The sequence below is a fragment of the Enhydra lutris genome, unplaced genomic scaffold (assembly GCF_002288905.1).
Source record: "Enhydra lutris kenyoni isolate GAN:26980312 unplaced genomic scaffold, ASM228890v2 scaffoldscaffold72, whole genome shotgun sequence".
In the NCBI taxonomy this organism is placed as follows: Eukaryota; Metazoa; Chordata; class Mammalia; order Carnivora; family Mustelidae; genus Enhydra; species Enhydra lutris.
In genome coordinates, this window is record NW_019154156.1 from 2,459,840 (window position 1) to 2,486,019 (window position 26,180).

A 26,180-nucleotide genomic window follows, 5' to 3' on the forward strand; every position below is an offset into this window, starting at 1 on the left:
AATAAATAAATAAAGTCTTTAAAAAAAAGAAAGAGGTTTTGTTACCTCTAGCCATGGTTTGAAAGAAGACAGAGATTAGAAGTATCCACCCCTGCTTCTGTTTATCATTATCATGAATATTAAGAAATGTTTACTAGATTATTGTGGCTATCTTTAAAGCAAATACAGTTTAGGGAAACTGGGGTGGCTTAATCTGTTGCGCATCCAACTCTGGGCTTCTGCTCAGGTCATGATCCCAAGATGCTGGGATGGAGCCCCAAGTCAGGCTTGGGATTCCCTCTCCCTCTCCCCTTGCCCCTGCTCTCTCTCTCTCTCTCAAATAAATAAATCTTTAAAAACAAAATATAAAACAAATGCAGTTTAATGGCTCTTCACAATTGAATCAGTTCCACTTAAAAATAGCTACACTGTACTTGGGATACTTTCTGCCTGATTCTTGTAACCTGAAATTTTTTCTCGGTTACTCTCATAGAAAAATCCTATTGATGTAGTGACCACAGAGACTTAGTGACTTCGGAGAGAACGACCATGGATTTCAGTCAACATGGTCCCGGTTGCATACAGACATAACTAGAGAGTAAGCCCGGTGATTGTTCTAACATACACATAAGAAGCGTCTCCGTCTTGGCTGTGGGTCTTTTGGTTACAAGACTGTGATCCTGCAAGTCATCTCCATTATAAATGAAGTCAGGCTACAACAGCACATTTCATCTAAAGAGAAGTCATCATGGTATGATGGCAACTATGGTAGGCCATGTCATGGACTCGAGACGCTTGATTTTAAAAATATGCTTACAATCAAATTGAATCAGCTTAGCAGAAAAATAATTATGAAGATTGAAAAATCCCTGTTCCTCCAAGCCTTTTTTTTGTTTTTTTTTGGCTTGTTAGTAAACTGATGTGGAAGAGACACTTTGTCCCCTGAAGGAGACTGCTGTCTCAACTGATAAATCCTATAAGCTCCAGTGAATGTATGCCATCACCCTCAGGAACGACAGATCTATCTTTGTCACTCTTGTGGGATTTGAGCATTGATGCTGTAGGAGGACTTGACTAATAACCTTCACCTGGACCTTCCACACTCTGCATGTAATCCTTGAAAAAGGCTAATATGTTCACAGGTTGACAAGGTTGGGAGAAGAGGGTCACTGAGCACTGACACTTTTAAGTCAGCCTATAGTAACTTGATGAAAAACCTTGGGTTTTGCTGTACTTGGCAATCACTGGGACAAATGACAAAAAAAAAATAAGTATATGGGACCCTCAGAACGCATTTGGCTTCATTCTCTCAGATATATGCATTTCAGGGCAGTTTATATGGGTCCAGTTTGACTAAAAGGATGCATCATCAATGTTCCTTGAGTTTTGATGGAATGCCTTTCACTTTATACTGTGTTTTTTAATTCCAAGGCTAGTGAGCCACTTACGGGTGTGTTGTATCACTGAGGTAGATTCATTAGGGTGGTGAATAGGAAGAAGCGATCTATTCCCCTTATTCCATGTAAAAGTTAAGACAAAGCTAAACTTTACTAAAGACAGACCCATACTCAGAGGAAAGGACAATTCTTAAAAGCCCATTGTATTTCTATCAGATATTTGAAAACAGATCTATTTAAATTCTCTCCAGGTGTATGGTTTTGGGTCTTTCTGGTGTGCTCAATTCTTCTCCCACTCTCAATGCCATTTTGGTTTAAAAATACACTACATTTACATCCCATGACCAAAAGCCTTGGAACATCACGGAAATGGTAATTAAGCGCTATGTTTCATGCATCCAACAAATGCTGATTTCAAGAGACTACACAAACAGGATTCTTTTAAGTTGTTTTATTGATGGCAGAAACAAGTGTGTAATTAAAGATTTGATGAGGAATCTGCAAACAATAAAGAATGTGTCTATTGCCAGCAAAATACAATTATCCCAGGTCCTTTAGACACTACAAATATAGAGCTCTTTCACACCAGATGGTTCATATGTGACAAAGCCATTTTAGGAGGTTTAATTGTGCTTCTACAAAACCTTCAAAGAGTGAGGTAGTTTCCTTTACCCACATTGTTCTCCACATTTCCACTACACTTTCAATGAGTTTAAGTCCTTTCACATAACCTGTAAACAGTTCTTCCAGAAGGCCAAGCCTTCTTTACAAAGCGTTCTCCTTGATTTTCCTTAAAGAGGATTTCAAGAATTACTACACAACTAGAGAAATTCGAGAGACTGAAAGGCTGGGCGTTTTCATTGCAATTAGATTTAGACGCACGACAACACATTCTAAAAATTCCATAGTTAAGCTGATACACTCCTGTTTCTATCTGTAAAATCTGATTTAAAAACTACTTCCTCAAACTACTTATTTTCTCTCAGCCACCACTATCAAGCAAGTGCAAATTCTTCACAACAGTGGGTTAGGCTCTGTTTATTAGCTACTTGAGTCCACTACAGAACCATCATTCATTCTCAGAGGTCACCAGGGAAACATCTGCAGAATTTATAGATACATCCAGATTAGCTAGCTTATTCGTAAGAGTTCATTCAAAATCTACTTACACAGCCATACAGTTGAGAGAATTCCTGCACTCTTCAAAAAGTTATCAATGAAGTAAAAATTGAGGCAGATACTTGCATTCCTGCGTTAACCCTGAGAATGACTTTAATGACCACTGTGAAATCAACTTGGGGAAACTGCAACATGATTTTAATTTAAAACTAAATGTCAATATTCAACTGATTTCCAAATCAGTTAACCTTCACCAAGGAAAATGGGATGGTGGTAAATTGTATTTTTAAGGGGGGGGGAGAGGGGAGGGGGGCAGGGCAAAAGGCACAATCTACTCCTTGTACTTATTTTTTCAGCCTCAAGAAGCTTCACAAATCTTAAATTGTTGAAGAAATGACACAATAGATCTTACAGACGGTTGCAATTATACAATAAAGTCTTAGCTAAATTTGTAGTGAAGTGGTTTCCATGTAACAAGACCATCAGATTATTACCTCAAGATCAAGGCCTAATTCTAATGTCTGAGGAACTGGCCACTCTATTTAGCCCCTTCCTCATTGGCACTATTTGTATTTGGCACCTATGTTGAAAGCTGAAGGTGCCTATGGCTGGCAGAATGAGGAAAAGATTCTCTGGACAACACAGAAGCAAGTTTGATCCCCCACCCCGCATTCCTTCCTCTACCTTGAGTTCTTCTTCTGACATCTCTAATTTAAAAAGTTTCTTTCCCCATAATTTAGTAACAGACAACCTAGCCATTGTGAAATGGATGTGCAGAGAAATCCATCAATGAAACCGTATTTCAATTCATTCTCATACCACAGCTTATCGTCAATTCTTACCGTCCCACCAGTGGATTCTGGAAACTGGACATTGTGCAACCCAAGTTTCAGGCCTTATTAACAAGGTCTATGGTGGTAGGAAAAAATATAGCTCCAGACAGAATACAATTGCTTAAGACTTCTGTCATTTTACTCACCAGATTTTAAAGACTGGTTCATTTCTAATACTGAATTTCATGCCTTTACCATTCACTAACCCAAATATATTTACTTATATCTAATCCCAGGGAATTATTTACCCACAAATGCTATTATATCTTGTTGACTTTTTAAAATCAAGCCTCCCCAAATTAATATCTGAGAAGTCTTGTCATAGAGTATGTATGCGGAAGAGAAAAATCACTTTCTTCTACCTTTGAATTTCTTCAAGGGTGTTTTGGCAATGACGAATACGATAATCTCATTGCAATACCTTAAATGGTCTTTCTTTTAAAACCTCAAACCATGAAAAATCATTGTTATATTACTCTTCCACCTGTGATTTTTCTGAGTAGCTGGATCCATCATTTTCAAGCTAACACTCTAAACAGTTTGATTCATTATAGATATTTTCCAGAAAAACACATCCTAGGAATATTTTATTTCAGTAATACCAGACTTTGAGTTTAAGACAAGAAAGGATGCTCTAATTTAAGGTGATCTTTTGTTAGATGAACTATGATAGGTTAACACTGCTCCAAGGAAAGTAGTTAACAAAGGCACTAGGTAGATTGGCAGTAAGCAGTAAACCAAGAGGGAATCCACACCATGTAGACAGTGGCTAAATAACCTCTAAATACTAACCCTACTGAGTAGTTTCACACTAGAAGGAAGGAAGGAATGAAAATAGGGACAAATTTCCTTTAAAAAAATGAGATGAAAATGTTCATTGTGATTTCTTGATGAGAGATGTGTTCTGGCTGTCATCTCCTTACTATCTAACTGCATTAATTTTCTTTTTTTATCTAAAAATTTGCTTAAGTAGTAGAGTATCAACTCCATGAATACAGTGTTTATGTACTATTTATTTTCTAAAACTAACTTCCTAATCCCTATTGCTAGTTACGTTAGATTCAAATTTGTGGGTACACAACATTTATCTAATTAATTGACCAAATGAACTATAATGTTTATGATGTTTGTCATAAGTAATGCTTATCAAATAGCTGGTACTCTTTGTCTCCTTTGGGGGGAGATATCTGGAAAACAGGTGAACAAATTCTAGTTGTGGTAAAACAAAGTGACAGCTGTCATAAAGTGTCCACTAAAACTATTTGTGAGCATTACTATTTATAACTTAAGCTTCTGCATAGCCACATAAGAAAAAAATCCCACATTACAAAGAGTTGTTTGATCACATTTAGCATCAGAACATGAAATAGGGGATGCTTACAATGTTTCTCTAAAGCCCTTCGCTTTAGTCCCTCTAATGAATCCTGATTGCCCTAAATGTTTTAGAAAAGATAAAGTGGAGAAGCATTGTCATTTTCTGCTTAAAATACATTTTCCCAATCATAATGGTAAACTGAACGTATACTTTCAAACAGGAATTTTGTAAGGAAAAAGAACACAGTGACTGAGCGCTGAGTGGGAATGGGGAGCATAAACTTGTTCTGGTGGTTGATTTTATAGCACATCTCCCCTAAAGTGGAGGGAGCTGATCCTACCATCTTAATGAAGAGGCTCCTACCATTCTTCCGACCAAAATACACTCACTAATGGCCTCAAGCGTTCAAGAGTGCTGATGTGAGGAAAGCGAGACCCCTTGTTTAGGTACAATCACGTCAAGCAAAAAAATGGATACAATGAAGAAGATGATTTATGGCATCTAACCTAGGCTTCTCCTAACTCTGGGAGCATTGACTCTGCATGTCATGTAGGTGGTGTTACGCTGTGCTATCGTGCTGCCACAGTGGGTGACCTTTTTTTTTTTTTTTTTTAAATGGTAATATTTCAAGAAAAGAATACAGGGTGTTTACCAAACAAAACAAAAACAAAACAAAACCCATGATTACCTAACAAGTTTTCTCTTATTTCTTTCCCTTTTTTCCTTCCTTTGCGTTTTTGAAAGCAAAGGTAAAAATAGGGATTAGTGTATTCATTCCTGCTGGTTGCAGGTCCCAGAGAGTGAGCTGCATACCCTTGCAGTGGCTGGTTCTTTGGGTGCGTCATGAATGGAATCCTTAATAAATCACTGTAACCAAGAACATTTCTAACAGCAAGTCTCTTTAGGAAATGCCCAAGTTTTGTTTATGTCTGAACACTTCATTTTAAAATCCTGGTTTCTACCCATGTGTTTAGGAAAAAGCTGACAAACTTGGTCTGAAATGTAAAAACTGAAAAAAAAAAAAAAGTGGGAGGAAGAGAACATGCAAAATAAGTTAATCATTATCATTCTAAGTGCCACCAGTTCTGTTTATATTCATGCACATGTGAATTGTTGAATCTCATTTGATCAACCCAATTAAACATTAAATAATTGCAGCCAATTATGCAAATATCAGCAACAATATTAATTTGTTGATCTTTTTGAGCAGATTAGCCTCACATGTTCCTAATGCTAGACTATCTTACGCCATAAATGATCAATTAGTGTTAGGATAACTAAGTCTTGAAGAATGGATAATTGCCTAGTTATAATGTGTCACTCTTGCTGTATTAATCCACTGCAATTAAACAAATAGTGCACAAGGAAAAAAGATGTGCAGATGTTCCTTTTAAATCTATTTAACAAGTTAGTGTCAAGGTCAATTTTCTGTCTTATTACTTAAAAGAGAATGGCAGATTGTGTTCTCTGTTTTAGGAGACCTCCAGTTTTTTAAAATGTATATCCTTCGTTTTCACTCCATCTGGTAGAAAGGGCTTAAAATGCTCTTAAGGTTTGATGAAAGAAATTATAGAGACATAATGTCAAGACATATTGTTCTCTAACTTCTACGACGGACATGTGTTGCCATACTAAATTTAGAGATGCAAAGTATAAAATGTATTTATGGCAAACAAATGATTTCCGTTTGTCATAGAAATGTGAGTCTAGTTATTAAGTGCTACTTGACAGGTTAGAATTACCTTTAAGTCTTTTCTGGACTACTCAGTTAAAAACGAGGTCACAGGATTTAGCCAAGGCAAATGCATACCCTTAGAATTTGGTGAATGTGTGTAGAGGACAGTTAAAGTCCTTGAGGCCTGAAAAGAACAGACTCTTCCAAGATTTCAGTTCACCAATTAAAAGCCCCCCAAAAGATATTTTTACTATTCCTTTTTATCTTATACTTTCCTAATTTTCATTTTACCATTCCTATCTAAAAGGACCCTATGGCCAAAAGTCTTGGAAAAGAATCAAAGCCCCACTTGCTATGTGCTGCTAAATGCCTTAAGGAAATTTTTCTAACACATCAAACTTTTAGAATGTTTTTTTTTCCCCTTCCTCTGAAAAGAGAATGAAATATGATCAGCAAGATGAAAGTTATTGGAACTGAGGGAAACCAAAATATAATGTCTGAGAGTTGACCTTCCAAGGGTAAATGTTTTCTAGCTAGATCTGACTTTCCCCTAGATAAACCAGGAATCAATTCTAACTCACAACTCCTAAATGAGGAAAATAACATCTAGAATTGCTCTCCCTGCACCCTAATCACGTGATGATCCAATCCCCATTCAAGAGAAATGAACACCTAAAAAAGCAAAGTATACCTCTTTGCTTTCTACCGAAAAGCTAGAGATGAGGATTTATTTTGTACTTAACACCTAACAAATGTCATTTCCATTTGGTTGGTATGATAGCAAGACCTCGCTGGAGCTGTTATTTCAATTTCAAGACAGTTTTCAAATACGAAATAAGCCCTCCAACAAGCTATGTCTTTGAGTATCTCTAATGACTTAGTAGTCCCTGGAAAATAAAGAAAATATGAGGTATGTGTGCACAATGTCAGAATCAACCATGAATTCTAATAAAGAGGTTTCATAATATAGAAACAAAGGTGGTACACTTCTATAGAAGCTAAATGTTATTCATTATTTAATGAGTATCTATTATGTGCCAGGCAGGGGACCACAAAGATCTCTCAGACACAAGACCCTCCGTCTTGTACTGAAGCCTGACAAACAGCCAATTATAACACACTGCAGAAAGGGCAATGGTGGAAATGTGCACAGGTCTTGCCGCTGCACAAGTAGAACTTGGAGCAGACTGTGACAACATCAGGAAGAAGGAAGAAGGGGAGAGATTTACCTTGAGACGGACATTGCGGGGGGGCTGCAAAAAAAATGTGGAGGGCAGAGAACCAGTTTTTCAAAGTCTTAATTATGAAAAACAAAACAAAACACAACCGAACCATTTTCTGAAGATGAAGATACATCATAGGAAATATTACCCATGAAATTTACTCAGATCAGTTTTCAAACACAAACTCATTTGGTTGAGGAAAATGTAACTTATGCTAAGGAATAAACAAACACCTGTGTATCTGAGTAAAGTATTAAGGGAGGCACTACAATTATTGAGGAAAATTCTATGCTATATGGCTTACATGATCATCTTTCCAAGAGAAGGTAAAGTAAGCTTCTGCTACCAAGTTTACAAAATAGCTCTTGATTGCAATTCGTCTTCTCTAGCATGAGGAAACAATCACCCAGGTAACACCGACAATACAAACTACACTATGCACAACTAAAAACAGGTAACTAAAGAAATCTGTCGTAATTCAGTTGCAACAGTCTGTCTCAACAGCACACAGATGATATCCTGTATTTTCCATTCAGGACACTATGATTGTCCAGTCGCTCTCTTCTCTTCCGTACTATAACAAAAAAGCAAGAAAACACGTTTAAGTGCAAAAGCTAACAGTGCAGAAATCGCTTGTAAATTCATTAATACCACCAACATTGTACAACAGGTATGCTCCTGTTTTGAACATTAAAAGCATATTCACATTAAAAATAGGATTAGAGAGAAAGCATCAAATATGTGGAAAGAATCACAAATTTTTAAATTACGGTTAAACTCAGAACTTATAGCTGGTATAGGTCTTGAAGTAATGTCTTTTTATTGCCATTCCATATTTAGCTTCTGCTGTCCAAATAAAGTAACTGAGTTAAATTTAATTACTGTCCTCTTTACTCTGAAGAAGTGATGCTCCAAGTGTATCCCCCAGACCAGGAGCATCAGTATCACCAGGAAACTTGTTTCAAATGCAAATTCTCAAACCCAAGCTCAGACTTCACTGACTCAGAAAAGTCTGGGGGTGGGTCCCAGCAACCAGGCTTCAGCCAACACTTCTAGGTGATTCTGATGCTAAGATTGAGAGTCACTGCTCTAAAAGCCCCTTTCTCAAGAGTGTTTTGTGTTCACGGAGAAAAATATTATTTGGACAAGCCCTGTGGCACTGAACAGCAGCTCTGTTCTCTAAATTAAAGTTGTTTGTGTTATGTTAGCATCCCAATTTTTCTGATTCCTTCAAAAGTTATGGAACTACATTGTAATCAGAATTTGATTATTTGCATTAGCAAGTGATTCGCTTTCGCAAACCTGAATTTTCATATACTTAAAACTGAATTAAAATGAAGATATTCCAGATGTCAGAAGTAGAAAGCTAGTTTTGATTCATTTGTTCTTTCCTTCATTCATTCATTTCAACATCCCTGCGTGTAAATGAACTCTCACTCTTTGAGCAAGTACTGCCTGGAAAGGCAATGGTGCCAAGAGCTTTATAGACCTAATACTAAATTTATGCTCATGGCAAGTGCAGAGAGTAGGTGCCACTATCAATCTCATTTTATGGATAAGAAAACTGTATTAGGGAGATTAAAAAACCTACTCAGGCAATTAGTAAATGGTAGAGCCCGGACTCTAGCCAAAGGTCTCTCTCACACCAATTATGTGTTCTTGGCTACTCTCTGGAATTCCCGCCACATGTTCACACAGCCACGTGTGTGGAGACGGACTTGGAGCATCTCTCCCCTACCACCCAGAGTAGCATGCCATTATGTCTGCCACCACGTGCTTGCCTAAATCACTCACATGATGTCCCCTTTTCACATGAACTGGCCTTTCAGTCCTAATATAACTTCAGTTGAAATTCATACAAAACATTTGAAGTTCTGAATTGGGAAGAACTTTAATGATCCTCTAAAGTGTAGGGGATTTGGGGCACCTGGCTCAGTCTGTAGAGCATGTGATTCTTGATCTTGGGGTCTTAAGCCTCATGTTGGTTGTAGAGATCACTCAAAAGTGAAACTTTTTTTAAAAAAATAAATAAATAAAATGCAGGGGATGAGTCAAATAAGCAGGGCTCTGGATTTTTACTTCAGAACAATTCCACTTTGATTGGCTTTGTATATTGGGATTCCAGGAAAGATTTCTTTTGTAGAAAATCCTGCTGCTTAAAAATCAAGTGTGGGGGTGCTGGGTGGTTCAGTCAGTTAAGGGTCTGACTCTTGATTTCAGCTCAGGTCACAATCTCAGGGTTGTGGGACTGAGCCCTGCGTAGCTCTGTGCTCAGTGCACGAGTCTGTGTGTCCTTCTCCCTCTGCTCGTCCCCCACTCACACTCCCTCTCTCTCTCCCTCTCTCACAAATAAATAAATAAAAATAAAGTCTTAAAAAAATATCAAGTGTGAAGAGCAATGAACTTTTAAGCCAATGTTCTCATTTTACATATAAGGACATTAAAATGGCTCTAGAAAACTCTAAATCATAAGCCCAGGGCTCTTGCCTCTGTTTAATGCTATTTCTTCTATGTTACACACTCTATGTGCTATGCTCCTCTTGAAGACCTTTAGAGACCTTAAAGAGCAGAATTTGTCGGTAAAAATCTTGGAAGCCAAGAATGGGTCTACTTACAACCTTCTGGTTTACAGAAAAAGAAGAATGAAGGAAGCCCAATGACTCTAAGTGACTTGCTGAATCCCTATGAGAAAGAGTTGCTTAAAGAGTGTGGCTTCCCACTATGAACTGCTGATTCATGATGAATGCTGGATAAAACATTCCCAAATTCTGCTTGATTGATAAATGGTGCCAACATGATTTAAGCTAGGATCAAAATATGTTTTATTTCTTGTACTTGGATTCCAATTAATACATTAGACACTTACGCCATTAATAACAATTGAGTGTCATCATATTGACACTTTAGCAGATCTGTATTACCGTGATTCATGCCCACCATAATTTCATCTTGAATCTCATCAGTTAAAGTAAACTTGCTTCCAATTAGTTGTTTTAGTTTTATAAACAGTCAAAAATCAATTTTGATTACAATGAGTCATAGGTCATATCACTCCAAGAACCTACATAATCATATTAAGATTTACCCCTTGCCTCCTGTAATTTATGCTTTTATGTAAATTACAGCATTCTGAGATGCATCCAAGAGAGGTGATAATACAGGTCATTTGTAATATCTACACCTAGGCAGTTAGCAATCAAACTTTTCATTTGGATGATAAATTATTCAATTTAATTTTTGAAGGCAAAATAAGTCAAAAGCAGAGGAGACAAATTTTTGTAGAAATAGAAATTATCTTGGGGCGCCTGGGTGGCTCAGTGGGTTAAGCCTCTGCCTTCGGCTCAGGTCATGATCTCAGGGTCCTGGGATCAAGCCCCGCATCAGGCTCTCTGCTTGGCGGGGAGCCTGCTTCCCCCTCTCTCTCTGCCTGCCTCTCTGCCTACTTGTGATCTCTCTCTGTCAAATAAATAAATAAAATCTTTAAAAAAAAATAAATAGAAATTATCTTCTTTTCTCAGAAGTAGGTGTCCAGAGAGGGGGAAAGAACACATGCCTGCCTGGGCGAGGTTGTCCTTATTGCATCGTCAGGGTGATTATAAAACCACAGTACAGGCCCACACCTTGAACATTTGTCAGGTCTACTCTAAGTCACACTGACTTGACTTTGTTCACTGGAATCCAAGATGAAGTTAAAGCAACATGGCGAATCAGACTGAGCCTGGGGGGGTGACACTCTGAGCCTAACTATGTGATGTGCAGAAATTTCACCTTTCATGAATTCCAGGAAGAACACTACACCAAAACACAACTAACAACACATTCGTTCCTTCCCATTCAACGTACATATGGCAAATAATTGTACATGGCCTTTGCTAAAATGCCTTTTACCTTCAGCAGAAAGTTCTGAGGAACTTGAAAGGGCGATCTAGGTGTCATGCATTTACTCTCTGCGATGCCAATGAAAATATAATGGGGGCTACCCCCCAGGTAACAATTTGCTATTCTTGTTCTAAATCCTGTTCAGTGGCCTGCAAAGCTCTGTAATCCTGGAACATGGAGAAGTGTGTATTCGGGAACAAGGAGGGGCTGGGAAGCTGGTCAAGGGATGAGTCATCAAGGCAATCTGGCCCTGTTTGCTTAGTCTGCACACAAAGAGGAGGACAACTCAGGACATCAGCAAGGGCAAGTGATGGGGATGGAACTAAAAACTATCACGCTGTTCCACTGAAAACAAGAAAAATGCAAGACCACTACTGGTCACTTATTCCACAAAGCTGTAGCCGCTAGTGGGGAAAACAGATTTTTGAAAGAAGTTCCATCTGGTGGCCTCCGATCAATACAGAGCCTGTTCCTATCTCACTGGGCTTTCCTCTTCCTAACCTACTTAGGACTTCACCTCTCAAGTCTTTGCAATCACTACTCCCCACCTCCTAAACCCTCAAGAGCAGCACTAGTAGTTACGCGAACACACCGTCCTGATACCTAAGACCCAGTATCCAGCTTTTGTCTGATCCTGATAGCGGTTGTGGTATGTGTATTTCACTTAAAAAAAAATCTAAAATCAGGGCCTCTGAAAGTTCGCTTGAAAAAGTAATTCGAGGGGAACCTGGGTGGCTCAGTGGGTTAGGCCTCTGACTTCGGTTCAGGTCATGATCTCAGGGTCCTGGGATCAAGCCCCGCATCGGGCTGTCTGCTCAGCAGGGAGCCTGCTTCCTCTCTCTCTGCCTGCCTGCCTACTTGATCTCTCTCTCTCTCTCTCTGTCAAATAAATACATAAAATCTTAAAAAAAAAAAATAAAGTAATTCGACGTCAATCAAGACCTTCCTCCCACCTCTCCTCAGAATGTGTTGACATACAAGAGCAACACATTTCTGTTCTTCAGTATTTGTCTGGTATATCTCTCACTTGTTCATTCCTTTATTCATCGATGCCTGAAGCATCCCTGAGTTCGTACTGTAGCCCAGGCCCTGCACTGAATATCGGGGTTACGAGAAGGAAATAAAACGGTGCTTACATTGAAACAACCTGGAACAAAGACAAGTGTGTGACTAGTTAAATATAATTTAAAGGCCATATGTGATCATTCCAGGTGCTATGGAAGCTGGAGGAAGAAGTAACATTTGAATGGATGAATAGGTGTTTGTACTGGGGCAGAGGGATGTTGTTCAAAGAGATTTTAAAGGTTCCTCAAGGAGATGTGTCTTGAAGGACAACCAATAACTTCTCAAGTGGGCAGATTGTAGAAGGTAGAGGAAGGCGGGAAGAAGCAGCAGAGAGCAGAGCATATTGGAGAAGAGAGAAGACCCCAAATGTCAGGCACATAGGTGAATATGATGGTGAGAAATCAGACTAGCCAAGAGGCATGGGAGAGAAAAGAAATATTGGCAATATGGCTCATGTTCTCCAAGTTTAAGTCTGGTTAAGTACCATGAGACAAACCATGAGAGACTGTGAACACTGAGAAACAAACTGAGGGTTTTGGAGCGGGTAGTTGGGAGGGCCTGATGGTAGGTATTAAGGAGAGAACATATTGCATGGAGCACTGGGTGTGGTGCATAAACAATGAATCTTGGAACACTTAAAAAAAATAAAAAATTAAAAAAATATATAGATTTCAAGATTAAAAAAATAAGTAACACAAAAGTGTTTTTGTTTGTTGCTTAAAAAAAGAAAAAAAGAGACTGTCATTTGAAATGCTCCTCTCACAAGAGGTATTTGTAGGGCAATCTAAAACCCATGGAATTATATGGAAAATTAGCCAAATGCAATGAATGCTTAACCTCAGAAGTTCTTACTCAGATACAGAAATACACAAGTTAAATGAAAAGCAAATCTGTGGTTAAGAAGAATTTCCCCCCCAGGTCACAGTGGCAAGAATCTTGAGGGTTTTTTGGTTGTTGTTTTTCTCCTCTTCTTCAATTTACCAGAGCACTTTGTAGGAAATGGCCACGTTTCCATGTAATGTCAAAGAGATCAAAAGTAAAACATGAAGCAATTCTATGCTTTTCTCCTTAAGAATCACTTAAGTTATTTTTCTTGGAGAGAAACAGATACCCGTAGCTTCGTTGACAGCACCAATTTGCCATCTTATAAGAGGATACTTTTGAAACTTTAGGTTCCATGCTCACAGGCATAAAATAATTGAAAAAGGATGTGGTTTTAGGTTCTGAATGGATGGTCCTTTGTAGTATACATAACAATTTGGAGGAGAGTTGGTCCTTCTGGTTTGTGGTTTAATTTAGAATCATTGTATTACTTCATGTATCCTGTGACTATCCCTTTCTTTCCTTGTTCCTAAGGAGCTCTGAGTGTATCATTAATTTTCAGTGTTATTACCATTATACTTTACTACCTAGGATAAAAAGAGAAATTATTAATTTCTTCTTTAAGATTTTATTTATTTATTTGACAGAGAGAGAGACAGTGAGAGAGGGAACATAAACCAGGGGAGAGGGAGTGGGAGAGGGAGAAGCAGGCTTCTCACTGATCTAGGAGCCTGATGCGGGGCTCGATCTTAGGACCCCGGGATCATGACCTGAGCTGAAGGCAGACGCTTAATGACTGAGCCACGCAGGTGCCCCTATTAATTTCTTCTTAGCCACAGGTATTATAGAGAATATATGCAGGTAAGAGGAAAATGTTGTTTCTTCTCATTCTCTCCTTCATATACTTCATATATATCTTTTATTTTTAAACATATTCATGTGGTTTCCCATTTAAGCTGAATATTTATTTTGTCTTTCTATAGCTTAGACATCTCTAATTTTTTTTTATCCCTTTTATCACTATTACATCACCAGTACCTACAACAGCCTCTTGCATAATGTTTGCTCCACACATGTATTTACTGAATGAATTAGAGCATTCATTTCAGTCCTAATCTTACTTTAAAAATCCTCTGAGAACTTTTGTAATGGCTTGTCATCTTGCCCCCAAAATATGTCTTTGGGCTTCTCTCTTCCTTATACTTTAGGGGTTGGATGCATATATTTTGTCATGATCTCACTGGGGATGACACACACTTCCACTTTTGCCTGCCTTAGCCAAAGCTTCATGATTACGTCCATCAAACACCTCTACTTAGCTCTTTCTTCCGATTCAAATTTAATACAGCTTGATTTCCCCCTCATCCTAGTCAACTTCTTTTCCTTTTCTTATAATCCGTTAAACCAAATCAAATTAAGTAACTTTTCGTATCCCATATCATCTCTAAGAGGTGACTCTGAAATCTCTTGTTTTGTGTATTAACCTCAGTAGAATGAAACATTGTCTTATATACAACTTGTTCCAGAAAATTTTCCAAAGTAATCTTTTCTTATCACCATAGCGATACTACCTCCCCTCTTAAAAGTCTTTCAACTTCTGTTGTGGATAAATGCTTCCGTAGTCTAGCCAATTATAAACTTTATTGTTCTACTTATGTTTTTTATTTGATGAAAACACTAATAGCTTACTACTTTCATCAGATTTACTCAGATAACTGTAAAAAAAAAGCTAAAACATCCAAGTATTTTTCATTAAATTTGTACTTAATTCCTTCCAAATTATCTCTATATACAAGAGTAAAAAACAACTCAGTAAATTATATGTCTCCTAATATTAAGAAATTCCTTTATTTCATTTATGGAAGATTCCTTTTAATAGCCTTCACGGAAGAGGGGAAGAGCGATAGTTCATTAATTCAAAAACTTTTAATATTATTAATTTTGCATAAATGTTGCTGAGTAAGTCTTCCAAAAATACCATTTTTATCACTATCCTAGGACCTCACTCTGGAGAGGTCTGCTACTTTGCCAACCAACTTTTTTGCTGAAGCCCTGGCACTGCCAACTGTCACCCAAATTACCAAACTTTATTTCACATTTCAGTATAAATCTCAGCTTCCCCTGGCTATGTTCAGTGAGTGGCAGTGATGATATCTGGGCTCAAGAGAAATCGTCAACAACTTGTAAGGTGTTTGCAAATTATAGAAAAGTCTCTTTTATATGACCCAGCATTCACTACCTGGTACTTGATATGCCTGCCTGGAAATAGGCTTAACTATCTAATGAGACACTACTGTAAACTGTTGCTCAGAAAAACATAAACAGAACAAGGTTAACAGTATTAAAAATACACACACACACACACACACACACACACACACACATACTCTTTGACCCAACAGTTAAAATCTCAAGTACTTATCCTAAGGAAATGATCAAAGACCGCACTGTTCATAACAGTTAAAAACTGTCAACAGCATAAATGTCCAATAATAATACCTCTTTAAAAGTTGTGGTGCATCCATATAGTGGAATTCAATTACATTTTATACAAGGAATTGAGAAATTTATTGATATGAAAAAGCAAATGATTTACTAGGTGAAAAAAAAGAGCAGGTGACAAAATCATGTATGACCCTATTTTGTCAGGAAAATTATCTAAAAGTATATAAACACAAAATACTGAAAGTTGAGACATTGAAAATTAACAATGGTTATATTTCAGCATTGGAAGCACAGGTGATTGTTTTCTTCTGTGCTTTAATTCTATAAACTTAATTTGTTAACCCCAAATGGCAGTGCTTGCTACTCTCTTCTCCCCACTGATACATGATATGGCTTTAAGCTCTGGTTGAAATAAGATGACATTTTAAGAGAAAGCCCTTACCTGAATATCTGTCAATTTGTCCAAGATCCGACTTGCAAGCTTTGGGCCATTCTCCATAGTTGGGATGTGTATGGTCTACGAAAAAAAACCACATGCAGTATAACTTGAGGATATGCATGTGGACGATGCCAGTAAGTAAGACACTCAGCAATTCTACTGTATCCAATATCCACTGAGATAAGGAATGGCACCATGATAACGTGACTAGCTCCTTATGCCAAAGACTCTTTTTTATTCTGAATTAGAATAAAAACAAACTAGCCAATGACAGGTTGTTTCTTGTGTACCAAGGGATTTTAGGGCACAACTGGTTTATATGCCAGTCTTTAGGCTGATGTGAGGAACCAAAGAGAAACTAGGGGAACTGAAAATAGTGGGGAGACATAAAGAATCCTATTCCTTTCAGGATTCTGAGAACCTGGAGGATGAATGATTGGCCTCCTCACCTAACCCTTCTGGCAGGGGATGAGAATTCAAAAATATTTTGCCACAAATTAAAGCAAATCATTGCGGGAACATAAATTGAAGCAAGTCTATGCCTTCACAAAAGACTAAACCTATGTCTGTTCAAGGTCAGACCTCCAAGGGCCACAACCTCCACAATGCTGGACAGCATGGTTACGTTGGGTGCTGAGAGATTTCATGCTCCTAATTTATATTTGAGTCATGCCCATTCCTGCCCTTACTGGCTTACAGGCTTTTGATAGTCTGATTTTAACACACAGAGCCCATGCTGTCACTTTTCTTCTTATACTCTTTGGGATAACAGGATAATTAGATGTACCTGTTAGCTATGAATGCCCTTGGACACAAACCTATTAAAAATGCATTGAACTTTATCAACTTCTTATTTCTAGAGGTGAAATAATTGGACTTAAAAAAAAAATCTGACTTAATGACAACTTTAGTTTATTAAAAAAGCAGGCCAATGATACATGTACCCAGATACTACCATAATGAAATGTGAAACAGTAGCTTTATAATCAGTTTAAGTATTGATACATAATTCTTCTCCATTGAAACGATTAATCTATAGATGGAATCATGTCAAAAGTCATTCCTCACAATCAAGTTTGAAAATTTCAAGCAATGATGCAGCCACCATTAAAATCAGAAAAGAAAATCACTTTTCTTTTAAGGAAAAATAATTACGCTAAATTTAAAAACCAAATTTATTTTTATTTATTAATTTATTTTTAATATGATTAATTTAAGCCAATTCACACTTAAGAATAATACCCACATGCATTTAAGCTATAAGATGATGATGTTAAATATCAGAGCTCAGGGTGCCTGGGTGGCTCAGTCGGTTAAGTGTTTGCCTTCAACTCTAGCCATGATCCTGGAGTCCTGGGATTGAGCCCCACATCAGGCTCCCTGCTCAGTAGGTAGTCTGCTTCTATCTCTACCCCTCACCCTGCTTATGTTCTCTCTCTCTCTCAAATAAATAAAATCTTTTAAAAATTTAAAAAAATATCAGCGCTTTGTCCTAAAGGGGAAGCAAAAAAACCCAAAACAAAAAAAAATCCCCAAACCCCAAAACCCACAATCCCCCCCAAGAATGGAAATACCACATACTAAATCAGACTAAATTTATTGGGAAGAGAAAATTTTTTCCAACTAAACAAATGAATTCCTTTTGGAGGATTTTATCATGTGTGCCAACTTTGCCAAATGAAAATTTTTCATAAAATAGTCTGAGTAGGAATGACAACAACAGCGATGATAATAATAATAAATGTAGGAGTTGATCATTCAAATGAATTTCCCATTACTACTCCAGTAGTTTGGAAGTCCTTTTGGAAGCCAGAAATTGAAACCTAACTACCCGTAGAACTTTCTTAGTGAGCTATTACAAAGAAATAAGAGTGGAAACTTGCTGGCACATCTCCAATCCCTACACCGACATAAGGCAGATGTGATACTTGTCTGAGGACAAAGCTTACTCCCCCCAAGATTGGAGCGCACACAAGATCACTGGAAAGATGAGAGTAAGTAATTTGGTAATACAGGTTTCTTGGGACAAACTGCCAAGTCATATTAAAAAAAAAAAAAAATCCTTTGCATCTTGGGTCCAACTAGCATTTCATTTACACATTTAAAGGATTAAATTATAAGCAAATGCTTGGAAATGACAGGAGGTGAAGAAATAGTCTTACCTCACCCTTGTACAGTATATCAGAAACTGGGCAAACAACGCAGGCTGTACCAGAGCCAAACATCTCCCTCACCCGGTTCCCCTCCAGGGCTGTTGTCAAGTCATCCATAGTGAGGTACCTCTCTGACACCTTAAATTCACCCTGTTTGGAATATAAAAAATAAAAACATTAGTATTTTCAAGGAAAAGGTATGCAAAACCCACCCCCCCCCCCCAAAAAAAAAAAACCCTAGTGGTACTTACCTTCCTACACTATATTCTGACTAAACTCAAATGTGAGACTTGTCCTGTGAGGGAAAGCTGAGGGGAGCACCACCACCATGTAAACACATGGAGGTGTTGAGCTACCTACTTGAGGTCACAGCATTTCTAAATGAGATGATCAGAGAGAATAAAATAAGACGATCACTATAAAATACATAGTATATGCTAATACAGGCCAGGTTTCTTAGCCTTTTATTTGTTGTCAAGCCTGAAGTCTCACAAGATAAGGCACACCCAAAGCTAATTAGGGTGCGCTGTATGTTAAGAGTGTCTTGAACCCTATTTAGCATAAAAGAATGTATCATATAATATTAATAATTACAGCTACCATTTATTGAGCACCCATTTTGTGCTAAATTCTCTCACTTTTGAGGGGGGTATTATCATCCCCATTTCATGGATGAGGAAACTTAGGTTCAAGGAGAGGCTAGATAACATCTCTAAATTCACACAGTTACTTAAATGGAAGAAACTGAACTTGAACTCAGGTCCAATCTGACTGGCTCCAAATTTCCTCCTATCTCTACTGGGTCTTTCATGGAGTAAAAACATAGACTGAGTTTCACTATCTGAAATATTTCATTATTTTAAAACATAGAAAGTATATTTGGACTTTGAGAAATTACACTGTATATTTCCTTTCTTCCTAAATTCACTGATTTAGTTGACTTTATAGCAGAAATCCTCTTCCTGTCTTTAGTATCTCCTTAGGTCAGATTTCATCACTGAATTATTGGTATAACCTCATCAGCTTCTGCCGAACCATTTGAACTTTTATTTGCTTGAAGATAGGAAATGAAAAAAACAATCTGATGTTTTTAAGCTATCTGCTTAAACGATCTGTTTAATACTCATTCTTCAATCTGTTTCATTCTCATTCTTTTATGTTAATGGTTAAAGTTCAAAGCCTGTCTCATCTTATTTAAAAAAAAAATTCTCTGTTGCTTTCTTTTTTAATAAGATGAGAGTATTTTTTAAGACTTACAGATCCACGATAAAAATGAAAATCACAGCCCTTGGCAAGATTTAAAACATTAGAAGAAGAAGGTATCATGCTGTAAGTATGATTTGAAAGGGTAGGAAAATATGTCTGCAATAGAAATATGGCTTTTTGCAAGTTTCAATTTATCTCAGTCTGCAATTGCAATTATGTCGTTCAAAGGTAAATAAATAAATAAATAAATTCCAGAAAATCAGCCAAGTTAACTGAAAACAAGATGAGCTCTGTGTTCTGGAAAAGAAAAAAAATCTCTTGTAAATAAACAGAATTGTTTTTACTCTGCTCACCCTTACTTATCTTTGGACAATTTCCCCTGTCTGGCAAGTAATGGTAACCCCCCACATGCCTCTTGGCATTTATGTCTCACTGTTTTCAAATAGCTTTTAAAATAAATTACAGCTGAGGAGTCAAGGAAAAACTTCCTCCATAATGACCTATTTTTCGAGCTAGCAAATCATTAGTGTGGGAAAGCATTTCCACTTGCAGCTTGTCATCAAACCTTCTGTACGTGGTTGATTTTTTTTCTTTAATAAAACAAAAATTACTGAGCTTCGAAAATGCATCTTTCCAACTGCAAACATATTTAGGACAGGGCAAGCTGCTTGAAATTACACCAACAGTTTGCAAATGTCATGCCCAATGTGCCAGCCAGCATGTGGTAGTTGGGTCTTGTCTACTTCAGAGTTTTGTAGAATTATTTATAGCACATTTCCTTTACTTCCAAAGCCTTTTCCAGAGAAACTATGCTAGTCCTCTCCTAGATAATACGTGCGTTTCTAAACATTTGTGCTATTAATACTGTTTGACCACAGTGCGCTCAAAGTCTTTCCATGTCCCTTGGAGACCACTGCAACACATGGGTCAAAAGTTCCATCCAAGAACCTTTGCCAGATAACCAACTCTTCCAACATTCATCTTGAGTATGTTATAAATGTCATTTCAATACCAAATGGCTTAACGTGCTTGCCTGTGTCACATGGATGAGAAGCTCTACTGAAAACAACTACATTCGCTTGAGTGTTTTGACTTTAAAATAAGCATGTATGTGAATTGGGGAGGACAGGGGGGCAGGAAGGAAGGAGAAAAAAGGCAGCCAAACTAATAATGTGATGTTAGTAAACATTTATATGTCAGTAAAATTCTTTAATTTCTCTGACTAGCAGGGTTACATTGGAATAAACAGAGGCAGGGGAGAACTAGAAATCACTGCAGGCTAGAAACAACACACTCAGATTTGAGAAGTTCGGGACGGGCAAAATGGTAGCACGTGGAATATAAACCAGGTGAGCTGGGAGGAGACACCTGGCAAAGAGTGTGAGATTAGTACTAGAAGACTTCCTCACTAGGATAACTCGCCAAACTGCTTTCTCTCCACCCTTCCTACAAACAATACTTATTTAGCGCTGTTGCCAAGACAGTCCATCTGGAAGAGTTATTTCCGCTCAAGTTCAGACTTAAAGATTAGATAACACTGGATGGAACGACAGAATATTATTTCGACACGAAGCTCGGCTTATTTCGATTGATTTTTGTTTCATGCTTATGAAGTTGTTCCTGTCAAAGTCACCCACCCACTTGTGTGCCAGGTCCAGAATGCTCTGCCTCGTCACTCCTGGAAGAATGATGCCATCTAGTGGAGGAGTTGCCAGTTCTTCTTCTGTCAATTAGAAATTGGAATATTTTCAAACTTGAACAACATTAGCCATGCCTTATATTAACAGCCACTTAAAAAAAAACGGTTTCTCGCAACTTTGCTGATGATAAACATGAAGATGATGTTACTGGTCTGCATTACCTAACTTTCCAAATCAATTCACACTCCAGGTAAATCTTTATTAAAAAAAAAAAAAAAAAAAAAAAGAGGAGGAGGAAGAAAAAGGAAGTAAAGCCACTCATCAAATCATCTTCAATGTATCCTTGCCTAGTAAAAACTGAGAAGATGTTCCACTACCAAACAGTAAGAGGAACCTTCTGAAGTCAAAATTTACCTCCGTGGATTAACGCTGGTTAGTGATTAGGATCGTGCAGCTAGATCGGATACAGGAACACTGATCATTACCAAACCATCTGAGACTCCCGTGGAGGACAGTAAGTACGTATGCCTCTTCAGGTTGGTCACCGTTTCTACACTGCCCTTTAGAGATATCCCTATCTATAATGATTTTCAAACCTGGAGGAGTATCCACATCAAAGAGGGAGAGATACTGACTTCACACCTCTATGACTCAAATGTTAATACGCTCAGGGTAGGCTCAAGCATGGATGTGGCTAACAAAGAAAAAGAGAGAGGAAAACAAGAAATCCAAAAGATCAAAACATAAGTCCAAGGGTGATTCATGGAGTGCCAAGGCTGAGACACTGTTGTACTGTGAGAAGGATCACATGCATTACTAACCAACACGGGGGCCGGTATGATGATCTGTCTACGAGAATCAGCGGGATCCGACAACCGCACAAGCTCTCCTTACAGGAAAAGTCTGGTACTCAACTTCCCCTTCTCCTCCCCACATCTGGCACCCAGGAGTCTAATCTAGGGGGGAAATTTAAGCCTTAAATCATCACTCTATAAAGATGTTGAACCTTGTAACAGATGTGCTGCTTATCATTTACTTGCAGAGCAATAAACAGCGTATGCTTGAAAGGATCGCCAGGTAGCAAGAACTGGAGAAATCACAGTGGTATCCGTAAGTTCCCCCAAGCCAGTTTAAGTAGCTAAAAAGGACTTCAGAAATCACCTCATGCAATCCTTACTTTCCAGAAAAAGACAGAGGCTCTCTAAACATAAATGACTTGCAAGATTGGTGACACCGGGGGAGAGTCAGGATCAGAGCTTACGTGTCCCAACACTGGGGCCACTGTCTTTTCTTTTAGTATCCTGTGGTTGGGGCTCCCCTACTCCCCTGTGGTTCCCCCAGACGTCCCCAACAAACAAGCTGTCTGAAAGACCAAAACCCTACATTCATGCCTGTGTCCCCCGAACTTGGTGCTGTGCCTGGCCCAGTGTGGTACGTAATAAGTGTTTCCGCATTAAAAAATAAATAAATGAATGAATGAATAACCCTTTTTTCCTAGGAGACAGCAGTATGATTTTTTGGAAGTTTGTTTCTAAAAATCATCTGCTGAAAACCACTTTCTGGAAAGGAGAAAATTTGTTCTTGGCAATGGTCTTAGGGCTACTTTTTGTCATGTTTAGAAGTGTTGATCTCAAAATAAACCTGTGTGTTGCGATAGCTAGCTAGCTGGACACATAAATGTGGGGATCTGTGTGTGTGTGTGTGTGTGTGTGTGTGTGCACGTGCGCGCAGACCCCACACCGAGAGACAAACACACTTCCAGCGCCTCCGAACTGGACCTTTCCTAAAGCTTGCTGAGCTCTAAGACTACATAAAGTTAAATAAAAACAGAGGCCTTGGATGGGCAAGTGCAGTTCTGTGAAATATACTTAACACCCAAAACTGCAACCACTAGCCTAAGGTCAAGGCACAGAACATCTGTTTCTCTGGTTGCCAGACAGAGATGATGACACGACAACATTTGGGTGAGAAATATTCATTTTCCTCGGCAACCACAAACATGCTTACAAGAGCCAGAACTGGCTCCAGATTGCCCAACATGAGGAAAACAGAGCCTACAAATACAACTTGTTTTTGACAAAGAAATAATTGGTAGGAGATGAAGAATTTAGAAGCAGTAACGGCAGATGTCATCTGTGACATCCCAAAGTCAATTTCTAATAAAAAATTCATTATTTTTTTAAATTATAGTTTGTATAGGGTTTGTAGTGCCCAAACACTGTCAGCACAAGGATTATTTATTCAACAAATAATATACTGAGGGCCTACACTCTGCAGTTGTCTTATCTGTGCACCGTGCGTATAGCAGTGAACAGAACGGATATAATTCCTGTTTACTTTCTAATAGGTAGAGGCAAACAAGTATTATGTTAAATATATAGGAGACTATGGAGAAAAAAAAAAAAAAGGAAAGAAAAGAGGGAAGGCAAAGGGAAATGCCAGGAGTGATAGGGGAGGGAACCTGCCATTTATTAAGATGCTTGAGGAAAGCCTAACTGAGAAAGGGATATGTGGGCAATGACTGGAGAGCAGGGAGCAAGCCATGCACACACCTGAGGGAGGAGGGCTCCACAAACAAAGTCTACAAATACCTGATGTCTGAGAAGGCTCATGGGGCCCACGCAGACCGAGCAATATCAAACATTCACTGCCATGATCATTCTCCCAACTAACTCTAAACTCAGCCACACAACTGGGTCTTATTTTCAGGGTAGCTCCAGAGACCAGAGCAAGGTAAAATGGTTTGTTCCAGCTGTGAACAGTAAGCATGTTTGGTAAATTACTCAGCAACACAGTGAGGCAGAGAATCAGTGCTATGTGATCTTGCTCGCAGGGTCACTGTTACTAGAATCAAAATCACATGAGTTACAGGCCCAGTACCACGGATAGCTACAGTTCACAGCACTGTGCTCTGAGGACAGATTATTTACTTGGTATACCTTTCTGGGGCAGCCGTCTTGTCCAAAAGGGGCAGTGAGTGTGCTCATAGAAAGATGGCAGGTTTTTACTGAAAGGACTCCACTCAGACCTCCGAGGGGTAAAGTTTGTGAAAATCAATATTATTTTGTTGATTTTCAACCCATTATTCTTTGAATTTTCCAAAAGTCGCACGGTATAAATCAAAGGTACTATAGAGTTCCTTTAGTGTCTTCTTTTGTTTTTAGCCCAAAGGTTATTCTTGACATTCTATTGACTTCTCTCATGGTATTGTCCAAACATTTATTGTACTTCTTTTCTCCTTATTTCAAATTTTATTTGCTCTGTTAGGTGAACACCCACACGTTGAAAAAGCATTAAAACTAAAGCCATCTCAGGCAACCATAACAGTTAATTCCTAAGGTCTGATATATTTTCTAAGAGCCAAAAGGCAAATTCACTCATGTCTATTCTGACCTTTAAAAGTCATAGTGGAAATGGTTCATGATTGTTGTTTGGATAACGGGTAATTTTTCACCAGGACAAGTTTCTGGTGTTTCTGTTTTAAATTGTGTAGTTCTGATTCAGACTGAACTTAAATCCTGACATCTCCCATCCATAAATAATGATGTTACCACTTCTGTATGATATAATTGCTTTTTTTTTTTTTTAGGGTTGTGTGGTTTTTTGGGGGGAAGGAGGTTTGGAGGTAGGAGTCGGCAGATAGAAAGGACTTGAATCAATATATTTTCTCCTAAATACAGAGTGTAACACTGGCTGTCATCTTTCAAGCATAGCTTTCAATATATGTCATTTGTAATGACCCAAATTTAGAAATCACAAATATTCCAGTATAAATTTTGTTTCTAAACAGTGCCAAGTACAAAGAACAGAAATGGAAGAATCAGCATGATCTGCATCTGGCTTTTCAAATGCCAAGGATTACCAACGGCCAACCCAAGGACAAGGTGTACTCACCACACCTGTTTATTCTACAACTGACTGGAATATAAGGCTCATCTATTAGTCTCTGCAACTAATGCTCAAATTAGTGCATAGCTCTGAAGTCAGCCACATCTGAATCACCATTTTCCTCTATAAGTAGCCAAAACCCAAAAGAGCAATAGAAGTTACTGTAGCTACTTTAAAAGAAAAAGTTCACTTAAAATTTTAATTGAAATGAATACTCAGACTTTACAAGTATTTGGAAACTTTTATCTCTAGTCTCTATACTTACTACTGTGAAATGAACAGCCTAAGAACTTAAACAAGCCTAAAAAGATGTTTTTAAACTTTTAAGACTATTAAAATTCTAATGGAAACAAATGCATATATATGTATTGTCCCCCATTATTGGTCATTTCATCCAATACCATAGACATTGTCAACATTTTGCTAAACCCCTATGGTCTCTGCCAACTAACCGAAAAAATAGAAAAGAAAGATACTGAGCATTCAGGATATTTAAAGCAATGAAGAAATACAGATTTTTATAGTAGCACATATTAAGTCTTGAATGAACCAGGATCTAAGTACAATTCCCAAAATGGACCAATATGCCCTTAAAAATAGTGTGTTTTAATCAAATTGAGCTCCAGAGTAAACCTGGAAGATTTCTGATATATTATCAAAATATACAGAAAGGGCAACAACTGTTACATGACTTTTAGCAAGAAAATACACTAAATGTCCTATCAGTAGAATCAGCAGACTATGCTTATAACTACAGCATTTTCAGCCTATAGCATATGATGAATGGCCACTGAACTGATCTGAGACTGATGCAAGGGATTTTGGATAGGAAAATGGGTAAGAAGACAGCAGAGGGAATAAGGCAACACATCTTCAAATCATGGAGATTTAAATTCCTTAAGTTGACATCTCCATAATAAGCACATCTAGAGCCCAAACCCCAAAACAAAACTTTTCTCAGTTCTGTGAATTTACACTCATTTCTACTTGAACAACAAAAGCACAGTAGTTCTTAGCCTTTTGGCTCATGCTACTTATTCCTTATTCTAAGGTCCTCGTTCTTTTTTCTCCAGCCTCATTTAAAATGATTGACAAATTGCAA

At 38.0% G+C, this 26,180-nt stretch overlaps 1 protein-coding gene across 6 annotated transcripts in view; it reads right to left on the reverse strand.

Moving 5' to 3' along the window:
* Window positions 1–5,330: 5,330 nt before the first annotated feature.
* LOC111159981 (branched chain amino acid transaminase 1) overlaps window positions 5,331–26,180 on the reverse strand; it is a 106,635-nt gene continuing 85,785 nt past the window's right edge. For all 6 annotated transcript variants that reach the window (XM_022522712.1, XM_022522713.1, XM_022522709.1 and 3 more), the window contains 4 exons: window positions 21,188–21,273; window positions 18,354–18,494; window positions 16,195–16,269; window positions 5,331–8,115 (listed from right to left, as the gene is read on the reverse strand). In XM_022522712.1, coding sequence (XP_022378420.1) covers window positions 8,074–8,115; window positions 16,195–16,269; window positions 18,354–18,494; window positions 21,188–21,273 — 344 coding nt within the window. In that variant the 3' untranslated portion in view covers window positions 5,331–8,073. The remainder of the gene's footprint in view (window positions 8,116–16,194; window positions 16,270–18,353; window positions 18,495–21,187; window positions 21,274–26,180) is intronic.